Raw genomic sequence first — 14,769 nt, 5'->3', positions numbered from 1 at the left:
ATAAATCTATCACAGCAAAATATTAAAGCTTGGAAATACAAAGTAATGAGCATGTTCTCCTCTGCAATTTGTTTCCCCCAATTTCCCAGTCTAGCCTATAGCCCTAAGATTTTCTAGTGGTTTTTCATGTCAGCAGATTCAACTTTACTTAACTTTTTGAGCTGATGCCTGTGCATCAAAGAGTCATTTTTTGGGGGGGGGGGGGAAATGTTATTTTTCAGGCTTGTTATTATTCAGAGCGCTCAATGAGAGATGTGGAGCTCTCTCTCAGCTCAATCTTCACTACAGGATTGTTGGAACAAAATGAAATGCAACTATAACTCTGAAAAAAAGAGATAAATATATAATATATAAATCATGTATTTTGTCCTTTTTGAAAATGTACTCTTTATCTCTGCAATCATTTTTGTTTTTGTTTTGGTAAGGAGGAATTCTGTGGCAATTTATTGACTGTGCAATCTTTGATGCCTGCAGTAGTTACCTAAATAATAAAAAAAGTAAAAGTATAAATAGTATGGTATAACTTCAGTAAATAATCTGGTACAAAATTTGTATGTAGAAAACAGAACTTCCATTTATTAATTACAAAAGCTGCCTATCCCTACTATGAAATTCTCCACAGAACAAAACAAACCTACCTAATATTAAAAAGAATCATAAGATATTAAGTATTGATGGTTTCAAAAAACGTTTGACAAAGGGGTCTTCATTTATTTAATTCTCACCTTTTCCTAATTTCTGAATCCACAACCATTTGCCTCTTCTTGGGAGGTGGCACTTGTGGGAGCTCCTCTTTACCATGTTTAACCAGAATCTGCTCTCTGGTGGTCACCATGGTCACAGTCTCCATTACTGTGGTCTGTGTTAGTGATGTTTGAGTGGCAGCAACCGCCTGTGAAATCTGTGAGAAGTATTAAAGCAGAGGTCCCACATTGGCTGAAAGGCTTTAATTAAGATGTTTAGAGTGGCAATAGAAAATAAAGAGAAATTGTTCTTTCTTGCTCATGACCTTCAGAACAAAACAACACTGTATTGAAATGCAACCAATTTTTTTTATCTGACTCATGCTAGATAAATAAGACAGATAGAAAAGTCAATATTAAGACATTAATATGAGAAGCAAACAGAATGAATTTGTAGCCCATTTTGTACAAAGTAAAGCAAAAGCAAAAAAATACAAAGGTTCAATTTCGCAAGGCAAATTATACAATATACCTATTTGGATTCTCCCCCATGCCCCCTTTTAAGATTGCTACTTCACCAGAGAAAAAGCAAGTGTTTTTTAAAAAAACTAATTAAGATTTTTAAAAATTTGTTAAGTCTTCACAAACATTTCATTTTATTTTCTGTTTCCATGTTTATTACTGAAGATATTATTTAGAGAACTCAGTGGAAAAAGGTGTATTGCTAGTGCCATTTAAAGATTCTTTCTTCCATGTTAAAAAAAATATTTCTTTGTCTTCTAGTAAAAAAAACAACAAAAACAACAAAAGCCAGGTACTCACTCTCACTGTGGCAGGACATGGAAGGATTCTTTCTATAACTTTCATAATTCTCAGAGCAGGATCCACTTATCATCTATCTATTCATTCATCTGTCCACCTAGCACACGGGTTGGCAACCTGCTGCTCCAAAGCCACATGTGGCTCTTTGAGCCTTCACCTGCAGCTCCAGCCTCTGCCATTTGCAGAGAGAGAGACAGAAACAGAGACAGAGAGAGGCACTTGCGCTTCCCCCCCCTCTCTCTGTGTGTGAAAAAGAGAGTGGCCTCACCTCCAATGAACTGACAAGCTGAGCTGACAAGCTTATTGGGTGGGGCTCTTGCCTTGGCTGTGTCTCTGCAGGAAGCAGGAAACAGGAAGCAGGAAGGGCAAGAGAGAGCAAGCTCAATAAGAAAATGTGTCAGCTTGTTGGAGAACAGCTTGCCAGGTAGCAGAAGATTGCAGAGAGGAAGAGAGAGGGAGAGGAAAGAGAGAGGGAGAGAGAGAAAGAGGGGGAGAGAGAGAGTAGAGAGAGAGAGAAGGAAAAAGAGGGGGAGAGGAAAGAGAGGGAGAGAAAGAGAGAGAGGGGGAAAGGAGAGAGAGGGAAAGAGAGGGCAAGAGAGAGGTGGGAGAGGAAAGAGAGAGAGAAAGAGGGAGAGAAAGAGAGAGAGAGAAAGATAGAGGGAGAGGAGAGAAAGGGGAGAGAAAAAGAGAGAAAGAGAGGGAGAGAGAGAGGAAAGAGAGGGAGAGAGAAAGATAGAGGGAGAGAGAGGAAAGAGAGAGAGAGGAAAAAGAGAAAAAAGCGAGAGAGGAAAAAGAGAAAGAAAGAGAGAGAGAGAGAGGAAAGAGAGAGAGAGAGAGAGAGAGAGAGAGAGAGAGAGAGAGAGAGAACTCATGCATAGCAGCCTCTATTTCTTTTTAATTAAACTCTTTAATCAAGCTTCCCCCCCTCTCTTGCGCATGCCTGCAAGTTTTGTGGCTCCCAGTGTTTTCTTTTCTCTGGGAAATGGGTCCAAGTGGCTCTTTGAGTGTTTAAGGTTGCAGACCCCTGACCTAGCACCAAAGTCCTTCTATTCATATTCTGTGCAAATGTGTATATGCTCTAGTTAATCATTCCTATCCTAGAAAGCCTAAGATCACAATGCATCAATTGTAGAAAATTTTAAATTAGTTCAAAGAATGAGTCATACTCAGTTACATTTTCACCTTTATAGTGAAAAGTTAGTAAATAGTGTAGGATAATATAAGGCTATATTTGGCAATTTTCATACTTATGGCAGTATCATACCCTGTGAAATTACTGACTTGTGACTTTCAGGGAAGAATCCTCAAAATGTAAGGGAGTCAGTATTATTGTAAGCCTAAAATATTTCAAGTATAAACTTATTATTAACAAGAAAATCTTCCATGGCTTTTAAGTATCAATTTATCTTCGTATTAGTCATAATTTCAATATCAAATACTTCTCAGAACAGACATGGTTACACATTACACCAACAAATCCCCTATCCTTGTAAGATACATAGTTCATCTCCCAAAATTACTAAAATGGTATACTACAATTTCAGACTTAGTAATTATGATATCACTAACCAATCAGATAATATTTATATAAAATCACATGTTTGAACAGGACTTATTGAAAATGTAGTCAGACTCCTGGAAATGTAGACTGCAAATAAAATGGGTTGTTTTATATACTACTTTTGAAAGATTTGAACAAGGATGTGCAAATACTCTATATGCAGATTTCTCCAAGTTACAATTAACTGTTTGATAAAAATTTAGTCTTTTGAAAACTCCTTGTTCTGACTATCAAAGCATTTATGCAAACAGAAAAAATGTAGCTGTTATATCTTTCAGCCAATAAATAAAACATCACTTCTAAGCCTATTTGCAATTATTTATGTCCTGCATCAACAAAGTATCTCTAACAGCTACAGATATATCATTCAAGCAGACCAAAACTAAATAAAATAGAAAGTATAGATCCACATATGTAGAAGGCAACTATAAGCCACAGGGAACATTCTATGATGTGTGATTTGACTTTCCTAATAATCCTAATATTTCCTAATATTACTTGCCTAAACAAAGGAATAGAATGACCATGGGCAGGAAAAATGCATTGGAACAGGAGCAACTTCTGACTTTCTACGGGATTCCCCATTGACTTTGCTTGTAGGAAGCTGGCAGAAAGTATCAGAAATCATGATCAGATGATCAGTGCTTTTTTTGTAAGAAAAAAGGTACCAGAAATCAGCCCCCCCCCCTCCAGGCCATTCCTTGATTGGCCACCTTTCACTCCCCTCCTGAGCCAGACTGCCATGCTAAGGTGGATGGGATAGGCAGGGTAGGCCTGGTCCTCCTCCGCCGTTTCGGAGCCAGGGGGGAGTGACGGTGAATGACTCCGCTGCCACTATGTGCCGCTGGAGGGGATTTCTTTAAGCTTCACCCTGCAGATCACCTGCCCGGGTGCAGCCGCCTCCTACTTGTCCTCCACCAACTCTCCCATGGCTTGCGCCATGACCAGGTGGCACAAGCCTCCCCTGCCACCTCCCTCTGCCAGTCCTTTGTCATCTGTCTCACAGAGAACGTAGTTTGAATAGTCTGGTTTCTTATATATTCATATGCTGGATCTAGATCAAGATGCTTGTTAATTACTCCTTTGGTAGAAACCAGGCTTCAATAAATTCATGTGTGTGTCAGGTATTAGCATGCCCAATGATTTTTGTTCCTTCCCAATCGAACTGGTGTGGTTTATTATCAACAATAATATTGATAATTGATCATAAAAATTGATGATAAAAATATTATAACAATAGCTCAGAGAGCAAACCACTGCCAAAAGCTAAAATCTAAGCTACAAGTATTTTTCTATTCTTTCACTGTTTCAGTATTTTCTATTCTGCACTGACAGCTTCCAGTAAGTCTGAAATTAGATGCTTAGTAAGTTTTCATCTTTATGCGTCTTTCCTCTAAGGAGAAGAAAGAGAAATCTGATAGGACCCTTGTTATGATACATGAAGAAGCTAGGAGGTTTTATTAGGATTAAAGAAATCTCAAGTCTAAGCTATCCTATATTGGTCCCACATTTTATCTGAAATTTGAAGCAAAAAAAAAAAAGAAAAGAGGGAAACAACTGAATTTGGAATGTTATTCATAAGCAAAAATTATAATTTTAGTTTGGATAGGAGTATGCAGACCAAATTTTGACTCTTTATTAAGTAATTGTCAAATGTATGAGTTTAAAGTTTATGTGATTTAGAGCTAAGAATATCACTTAAAAACAGGAAATATTTTTGTGAATATGGAGTTGAAAGTTGGTTTTGATAAATAGTATGTAGTATGGAAATGAAGCATTTATTTATGTAAGAACAAACATCATGGCTAAGAAATGATTCAACAATGAGGTGGTAATGATTTGACTGTCATTAACTATCAGGCTAACAGTTTTGACAAACCTGCTTGGAACTGCTCTCCAGCTTCTGTGCCAAACTATCCCAGTGCTGATTAATGTTTTGTAGCCACCCTTCCAGTTTTTGTGATAATCCTTTACTTTTTACTGCTGAAATAAGATCCTGGCTGAGGGAATTCAGTTTATCCATAGATTGTCTCTTGATTTCCAATTCTCCTTTCAAAATCTGTAAAAGTAATATGGCAAAGAAAACATATAACTTATCAGAAGTGATGATACAAGCTAACTTGGCTTTTTTTCTTTCCAAGCAACAAACTTCCATATGCTTTTGTTGGTTTAGTTGATCCTTATAAAATTATCTTTTGGATCTTTCCTCTAGCAGAATAAAGAAGAATCTTGTTAGAGTTAAATAATTATAATATATTATCATCATACTGCATATTTTCATGATTGAATATTATAACTAATATTAAAAATTAGTTCATGCAAGCACATCATTAATCTACATGCAAACTGTATTGCTATTATTTTCACATGACCTTTAGACTAATTAGTTCCCAAAAGATACTTGAAAAACAAATGAAAATAACAACTTAAAATGTTAAATGAAACAATTGTATTACTGCACTCAGAAATAAATGTGCTGGTCATATTAATATAATCAGTAAATATGCCACACAACCTGTCAAAAAAATCTAGAATGGACAATCTTATTATACAATATGTAAAGTGAGACATTACTTTCCACGAGCAATACACTGTAAACTATAGCATCCATTATCAACAATTGTGGCCTAATGTTTTATGTATGCATGCATTTATTTTATCTAAAAACTCCACTCATCTACATTGTTAAAGTTTTCAGTTTTGCTTCTTGTACTAAGTGAAGAATAGAATATGTTGTACATGCTAATTGTAAACATTTGTTTTGGTAAAATTATTAAGAGATTTTGACTACTGTCCTGCCCTAAACTGCTCAGGTTTTTAGATCTTCAAAATATGCATGGCACTAAATCAAACTAATTAGAAAAGGTCCCGCGTACAGGTCTGTGCATATGTCTTTGTTGGTTCAGAATAATTCAGAATAAAAGGGAAACTCTTAAAAATAGATGATGTTATTCAACAACAGTTTTAATTTATAATCATCCTGATGAGTTAGCCATTATCAAAAGGCAAGGTATTTTATATCATTTTTTTTTCCTCAATGCCTCATATTTTTTCATCTATAGAAATGAAGTGAATATAAGGACATCTAATGGAAGATGGGGACAATATTAGACAATATGAACCTAGAACAAAAATTAAGCAATCTCAGTTGTTTTGCCCAACCATGAACTGTATGCAGTTTAGCCAATAATGAATTCTGGTTTTCTGGTCCACAACATCTGTAAGAATAAGGTTGCTTATGTTTATGCTAGAAGATAAAATTCTTGTAACCTAATATTTGCTTTGGAGTTTTGCAAATATTCATTTTGTTCTTCATATCTTTAAATAATATAAACTAATTGAGATCTTTCATTATTTTTGGAATGTGGGGTTCACATTATCATTCTGGTTCAGAAGGCACTATTGAATTTAGAATAATGAACTGGAAATTAAAGTGTCACACTTTGTGTGACGGCCTGGATCTTTTGAAGCTGAAAAATCAGAGGGAAACTAATTTCAGATTGTGAGAAATGTTGTTAGGATATCTATACAGATATTCAGTAAGTTTGTGAAAACCCTTTCAGAAATTCCAAAAAGAAGCAAAGTGTGTTGAGAATGAGTTATGGCTCATGACTGGATATAAAATAACACATCTTTGCTGCTTTTGCTGTATTTGACATTATAGGTGAATACCTGAATAGCATTAGCAATAACACTTATATACCCCTTCACAGTGTTTTACAGCACTCTCTATGCCAGTGGTTCTCAACCTGTGGGTCGGGACCCCATTTGGGATTGAACGACCATTTTATGGGGGTCGCCAAACAATGCAGTCTGCCATTTTTTCCCCCTTTTCCTTAGCTGTGCTACTCCCTTTTATTCTATTGGCTTTTGAAAGCTAATAGAATAGACTCTCTTGAATAGAGTCTAATTCTATTGGCTTTCAAAAGCCAATAGGAATTGTCCAGGCTGTCTCTGCCCTGCTGAGCGCGCCAAAAGTCCCATTCTGCAAATGGTGCTGCACCAGTTGAGTAGTCCTCGACTCATGACTGGTTGAGTAGTCCTCGACTTACGACCGGTTGGGGGTCACGGCATTAAAAAGGTTGAGAACCACTGCTCTAAGCAGTGCACAGAGTCAGCATATTGCCCCCATCAACCTGGGTGCTCATTTTACCAACTTGGAAGGATGGAAGGCTGACTCAACCTTGAGCCGGTGAGACTTGAACTGCCGAACTACTGGCAGTTGGCAGTCAGCAGAATTAGCCTGCAATACTGCATTATAAACACTGTGCCACATGGCTCTTCTGAAGAGATTGTTCATCAAATGGCTATCCAGAATTTTTGAGAGTCATTCAACACATGAATTTAATAAATCATCATCATCATCATCATCATCATCATCATCATCATCATCAATCATCATCATCATCATCATCATCATCATCATCATCATCATCATCATCATGTCTCTGCTACCTCCACTTCTAGACATGGGCCAGTTAAACATAAGCAAAGCAAAGCAAAAGCTATTGGACATAGTTGTCCCCTTCAAGTTTCTATATATAATAAGCATTCCTATGCCTCATTTTTGTGGTAGGCTTATTCTATTTCTTTTACAATTTTTGCAATAAAACATTGCTACCAGCAAAACATTTGTGCTATATTAAAAACAAATTTGATATGGTTCCAGACCTTTAAAACACCTTGACAATTTTGCTACAAATAAATGTAAAAGTGTTGGCACACAGTATAATCTAAACATATAAACTTCAGGGAATACATTTTTAAGTCCAAATAAACCATCTGGTCTCTCTTTCTTTACAAAAAACTCACTTGAGCAGCCCAGAGACAAGGTTTTGTAAACTGCCTGCTGATATTTAGCTTTCTGGGGCTTGTGCTGTTCTAAAACTTTGAGGATTTATATGGATAAATGTACATTTTATGTTATAAAATTTTTCTCATGTCATAGCATGAAGTTAAATTAGTGAAACAACATATGCTTAAGATTATGCTGACAGATGGTCACCATTTTTGGTCTCCAATTGTGACATATTTTAATGAACATTAAATTTGTAGTCAGTGTGTGTGTCAGTAGGGACCCTCAGTAGCAATTTTAAACCAGCTGTCTCATACCTGTTAATTAATCTGAACAATCAGATGACAAAAACTTTAAAATATATATTTCTGCTTTATCACAAGAAAAAGGCTCAGACATGTCAATGTCTAATTATACAAGCATTATCCTAAAGCAGTGATGGCGAACCTTTTAGAGAGCGAGTGCCCAAACTGCAACCCAAAACCCACTTATGCATTGTTGGGTGCCAGGTGGATGTGGCCCATTGGGTGGGTGTGGCCCATTGGGTGGGCATGGCTGCGGTGATAACAGCAGACTGGGTGGGACTAAAAAGTTCAATCAGTCAATTCCAACTTTGCAAGATCTTTTTTTTTCCGCAAGAAGTTGAAATTGACTGATTGATTGAACCTTTTTTTTTTGTACATGGCAGTGGAGGCCTAAAGCAAAAAGGTTTTATAAAACCCAGCTGAAGGCCTAGGACAGGGGCGACAGCATGCGTATCCACAGAGAGGGCTCTGAGTACTGCCTCTGGCACCCGTGCCATAGGTTCGCCACAACTGTCCTAAAGAGTACCTTATTAAAGAACCATATTAATTTCAAAGCTTTTCTATATATTCATCACTGCAGAGGTTGCTTTTATTTATATCCATCACTTATATAACAGTGGCCACGTCTCAATATATCTTTCACTTGCTTTGGCACAATATAAAGACATACAGTATAGAGATGAATATGACATTCAAATATTAAAATAAAAAACAGCTCTTAACTCTTGGTTTTTAAAATTTGAGCTGGTTTTATTTCAGGGTATATTATTGCATAGCCACTGTTATTTTCAGGGAAGTGGGCAAACAATGAAGGGAAATAACCCAAATCTAAATATGATTTTTTAAAAACAGAAAACCATACCTATTGATGGCTTTGATGTTATTTCTCTGCAAGTATGAATTAGATCTATAACTAATCTGAAATAGTAAGAGTAACAGACCTTTTATTCTCTTAGCTCTAGGCAAATTACTTAGAAAGTAATCAATATTAATAATCTGCTAACAGAATCTGTTGCAATATTAGCATTATTTCAGTAATAGGGCATGTAATACATTAATTCTAGTGTAAGGTTATATAAGGCCAGAAACCTTATAGTACACTTTTCATCATTTGGCTTCCAATTGCTGTTCACCATTGTTTGATATGAGAATGGCTCATGAATCAATATTACTTGTTCAATAAAGTCAACCTGAAGCTTTCAGAATCTCAATAACAAATGAAGTCCTTCTGACATAAGTATCTATTTAATTTATCTCTCATTCAGAAGAGAGGGAGAGAGAGGGAGGGAGGGAGAGGGAGAAGTTGTTATACAGAAGACAGTGTGGAAAATGTTAAAAAAATATCAGTTATATTATTTTAGTTATTTTGATATCATATTTTGAACGTACCTATCATCAACAAAAATAATATCTTTTCTTTAGTTATACCAATATTTAAAAATTAAAGTACAGAAACCATAATCATTTAATTTAAAAATAGCCAGAGATCGTAAAGTAATATGTGCTATCTGTCCTAAAGCTGCACATAAGCAAATCATATGAACTATAAAGTTCTTGACTTCACTTCATATCTACTATGAATTTGATTAAATATACAAGTACTAATTACAAACATTATTTCATAAATGGAATGTAAATACTAAAAACATGTAAACAATCATAGCTATTAACATGATGATGATGATCATGATGATGATGATAAAGAAGAAGCAAAATTTATCTCCTAATTAGCGATGTCTTGCAGACCACAATGATGCAGAAATAAGAGATGTCTTTTGGCATTTGTCTCCTAATATCTAACCCAAGTAATATGATATCATGGCACATGTTTTGTCACTTTTCTCTGTGTGGATACCCACATTTATTTCAGAAAATGAGGTTTATAAACTGATAGGTGAACCTGTTTATCAATAATACTAAGAACAGAGATTTGATATTATTCATTGTTGGTTGGAATGTTTCCTGAGCTTAAACATTTGCCATCTGAATCCTTGGTTTGCTGGGTTCAATTCAAAATAACAGTTTAAACCCACAAACTCATAGTTGAGTGTATGCAAAATATTTTGCTGCCAGAATTTTGTTTAAAGCTACTTGATTGGGTCATTTACAGGTCTTCTGCTGAAATATGTGATACAAATGTTGAAAACTGGGAAGAAAAATGAGTACTATACAAAAAAAAAAAAAAAAAAAACCACAAAACATACAGCCAATTTTTGTAGATTTTCCAACATTTCCTTCTGGTCTTTGAAATCGGTAGTATTGACTGTAGTCACAAATTCTTCCTTTTCAGCAAACCATGTATCCAAAAGACTCTAAAAGTTTAAAAGAAAAAACCATTTAGAAAGACTGCATATTGAATACTATAAAGCAAAGAGTAAATAGATATACCTAACCTGTTCTTCAATAAATTGCAACCATTTCCGAAGAACATCTTGCAGAATAAACCAACGGTCCTCTGTCCATCTACAAATTGCTGCCCAACGGTTTCCCAAATGCTAAAATAATGACATCAACATTAAGAAGTTAATAACTATTTTACACTTCATTTATGCCAGACTTCATAGTTTTTTTTATTTAGCCTTTAATACTGATAGAATCTTTCAATTTATATTTTATGGCTACATTATAGTGGTTGATTGTACAATCAGCCAGATATTTAGGCTGGATATGGCATTTTTATCTACCTACTGAGTCCTTTCCAAGGCCCTGGGATAGGCAGAGGTGGTTTATGGTGTTAAAGCTACCATCACAGGATGTAAGTTGCTCCAAGTTAAACTGCCTTTTACAACTGATTGATGGGATTATGTCAATGATGATGATACTATTATTATACATCTAAGACATAATTTCAGGGCAAGCTGAAATTCTGCACCACAAAATGCATTCCTAGAAAGCCAGATTTTTATGGCCCTTCAGAAGCCCAATGAGATGCAGAAGTACAAGACATCTGGGGGCAACTCATTCTCAATTGTATTATCTGGCCAAATGTACCCACCTTAAAAAAAAAAAAGATAAGTAAAGTTGGATCTGGAAAAAAAAACTGGTAAAATCTAATTATATGTAGAATAGAAAGCATAAAAAGAGTGTGCAAGAAAGCAATATGGACAAAAAACATGGACATGTTAATGCAGTCAACAGGACTTGGTGAAAATTTACTGTTTTTGTCTTTTCCTTTTAAAAAAGTATATACTTGAGACAATTCTAGTTCAGACAATTCCTGAAGGAAATACAGCTATTAATTGTTAGTTTTTTTCCATAGTAACACAACATTTATATATATCTTGTGTAACTTGTTAGTGACCAAAATAAAATATTTTGAATTCTTTAGAACTGTCCTCCATTATTCTAGCAATCAGCAGGAAGTCAAATGATACAAAATCAGATTAATATTTGATTTGATACAGTAGTGTTCTAATTTCTTGTTAAAAGAACTTCTACCATGCAAAAACAAAATAAGGAATAACTGAAATACAGCATGACTTCGAAGCAAGTACAGTACTGTAAAAAACATGTATCAACAGTTTAACAAAATGCAAATATTGAAAGAAGTACAATGATCAAGAGACTATATAAATTTAGAAATGTTAATTATAGGTTAAAAAACACTGTTTCCTGTAACAGCTTCAAAATTAGCTATCAGAATGAAAGCAATGCTTCATTTATTGTATTCCTTGTTCTTACAATGTGGGCTTACATTAATGACAGCATGCACCCATATTCACAGTTAAATCTGACATTATGATAAACCATAACCAATTATTGTATCACTGAATTCCAGGTTCACTGAAATTATCATAGCATTACTGTACAGTCAAGTGATTTTTCCTACTGTGCATATTTTTAAATTTGACTGTAATGTCAATTACATTTTTTGGAGGGGAGATCTTTTTTTTTTTAGTAAAATTGTATGGAAAGGGCAAGTGAAAAATAAAAGTGTACAGGAATACTTGATAGTTAATATTTACCAATTCAGATTTAGAAAGTAAAATATTTGTTCTTCCTAATCATAAATTATTCATTCATTCATTTGAGTATCGCTGAATTGTATTGAAATAAAGATGGCACATATCTGACACTTTTCCCTTGAATAGTAGCTGGGAGAATAGTTGTTTAACATAAACCCACATTAGAGAAACCAATTCAGTTTTAAACAATATTAACATTTTTACCTGTCATTTACCATAGAAATATATATTTTCAGTATAACTTATATATAGGAGGAATATGCATGGAATCATATAGCAATCTTAATTTAGCAATTACCTGAAGTTGTTGTTCTAATGCAACTGTAGCCCTATCTCCACTAGCTTCATCCACTACAACTACCATATGAGTGAGTGAATTAACCTTGACTTGTTCCTGTTCTAAGTCTTCTTGAAGAATCTTTAATGAAAAAGAAAAAAATGTTAAAAAATAACACAAGGACAGCTTCTTTTCCTTTTTATGAACTGAGCTATTTAGAGCCATAGGAACAGGCATTCATTATTAGCTATAACTATAACAAAGACCTCATTGAAAAATTTGTGCCAAAACACACAAAGAACCATAGTTTCTATAATTTCTATTACATTAAACATAGATAAATTTGTATCAACTTAAGACAGTCACAAATGGAAAATAAAAAACAATTATTGAATGCATGAATCCACTCCTTAAAAAATCTTATTATTCTTTTCCTCAATTCTTAAAAGATGAAAACTATCATACTTGCCAGAAATAAGCTGCACCAAAGATAAGAAAAATTCTGAACAAAGAAATATAGATTGCAGTTTTTAAAATTAATAATAATTGTCTTTTAGCTATGAGACATAAATTTAGTTTCATTCATTTTTGGTATAACTATGCAGTATCCTTATTTATTTATTCATTTTCTATGCAGCATCTAGACTTGAACAGCCTCTTTGAATGTGTTTTACATTTATGGTTCCATTAAAAGTCAAATTATTACAAGCATAAATGACTCAATAAAATATATATTTCTAGAGGGCTGTTTAAAAATTGTACTATGCTCTATACATTTTAAAGAACGATATTTCAAAAGGATAGCATTTGAAAAGGTTTTTATATATATATATATTATATTTCTCTAGAGGATATTTTTTAACTCTCATGGTTCAAATAATATATAGCTAATTTGCACTTATTAGAACAGATCCATTTTTTAAAATATAGGGTATGTAGACCAACTTCCGCACTTTGAGTCTTATTATAGAAATGGAGTCAGGACACCAAACCATGCATCATTTTAAAAGATTTTTTTTTTTGCTAAAGCCAGCAATTAATCTCCATTAATCACAAAAGGCATAAATTCTGCCTTAGCAGAATTGTAATCTATCTTAGTAGAAATATTGTGGAAAAGTAGAAGGAAGGAAGGAAGGAAGGAAGGAAGGAAGGAAGGAAGGAAGGAAGGAAGGAAGGAAGGAAGGAAGGAAGGAAGGAAGGAAGGAAGGAAGGAAGGAAGGAAAAGGACTAACCAGAAAAGCTGTTATATAAAAGTATAGCAGGACCTGGTTAGTCCTTAAATAAGAAACTAGAAGAAAATCAAAGGGTATAACTAGACTATAAATTTTCCTAAGTATAAACATATATACATTCTGTGAGAAGATAATGGTTAAGTATGTTTGCATGACTGCCAAGAAATGGGCATGTAGTTATTAGGGTTTAAGGGTCTCAAAAACTCAAGAGTCTTTAGTTTAATTGCATGAATATTAAGCAAAGCTGAAATAATTTTGTTGGCTAGCTTTTGAATGCTTGGACATGTTTAACTCAACATTTTAAGTCAAAGTATATAAAACACTAGAATAAAAAAAAATAATAAAAAACCCCAAAAGCAGGTAAAAACAAAATATTATAGCAACATGTAGCTGATAAAACATGAAAATATTTTGTACCATACATTTTACATAATGTATCAGATATTTTAATTTAATCAACCTCACAGGACTTCATCTGTTGGTCTAGATTACATGGATATACCATTAATAAAAAGAGGCTACCTATCAATGCAGATAAACAAGCAAGTTTTCTGGAAATGATAATCTTAAACACGTAACACAGAATGTATTTATTTTCTGTTTTTCATTTTAATGCCAACTTACAGCTACTGGAATTGCATAGCCAAAGGCTATTTCAGGTCTATGTCAAGCATAACTAGCAGGCACAATGCTACTTCACAGTTAGAATGCATGGAAAACCGGTAAATACTTGGATTGCCTAGGACTTAGTGTCACATATGTATGGTTGGAAATTTTAATACATAGAAGAATTGTGAATTCAACATTTTGAATCCATCAAATAACTTGAGGATCAGGTGTTTCATTAAAAAGTATATCTCAACCATGGAAGGTCATCTATCACAACCTTTAATCAGTTTTACATGATGCTAAGAATAAGTACAAAAAAGTAGAAATAGAGATAGCATCATACACAATATTAATATCTATTAAAGCACATCTGAGATTTTATTAATCAGAATTAATGGTGTGTGTGTGTAAGAAAACTTTTTAGACTACAGCATAAATGCACAACAGAAACACACTTTTATCCAGTTCTTTTGTTCATTTTGTGCTGGCGTGTTGCTTTTATAATTAAATTCATTTTTCA

The 14,769-nt window shown here is 34.2% G+C and overlaps 1 protein-coding gene across 9 annotated transcripts in view; it reads right to left on the bottom strand.

Moving 5' to 3' along the window:
* The window catches only part of DMD (dystrophin), a 962,852-nt gene that overhangs the window by 525,387 nt on the left and 422,696 nt on the right, over window positions 1–14,769 (bottom strand). For all 9 annotated transcript variants that reach the window (XR_005555060.1, XM_039329649.1, XM_039329655.1 and 6 more), the window contains exons 12-16: window positions 12,430–12,549; window positions 10,560–10,661; window positions 10,371–10,478; window positions 4,946–5,125; window positions 726–901 (exon numbers count right to left, since the gene is read on the bottom strand). Coding sequence is in view for 8 of the 9 variants with exons in the window: in XM_039329649.1 (XP_039185583.1) it covers window positions 726–901; window positions 4,946–5,125; window positions 10,371–10,478; window positions 10,560–10,661; window positions 12,430–12,549 (686 nt within the window). In the remaining variant the exon portion in view is untranslated. The remainder of the gene's footprint in view (window positions 1–725; window positions 902–4,945; window positions 5,126–10,370; window positions 10,479–10,559; window positions 10,662–12,429; window positions 12,550–14,769) is intronic.

Source organism: Crotalus tigris, unplaced genomic scaffold (genome assembly GCF_016545835.1).
Source record: "Crotalus tigris isolate CLP2741 ecotype Arizona unplaced genomic scaffold, ASM1654583v1 scf7180000024401.5802323, whole genome shotgun sequence".
Lineage (NCBI taxonomy): Eukaryota > Metazoa > Chordata > Lepidosauria > Squamata > Viperidae > Crotalus > Crotalus tigris.
The sequence above is the reverse complement of the archived record's forward strand: the minus strand, read 5'-3'. Positions and strand labels throughout refer to the sequence as shown.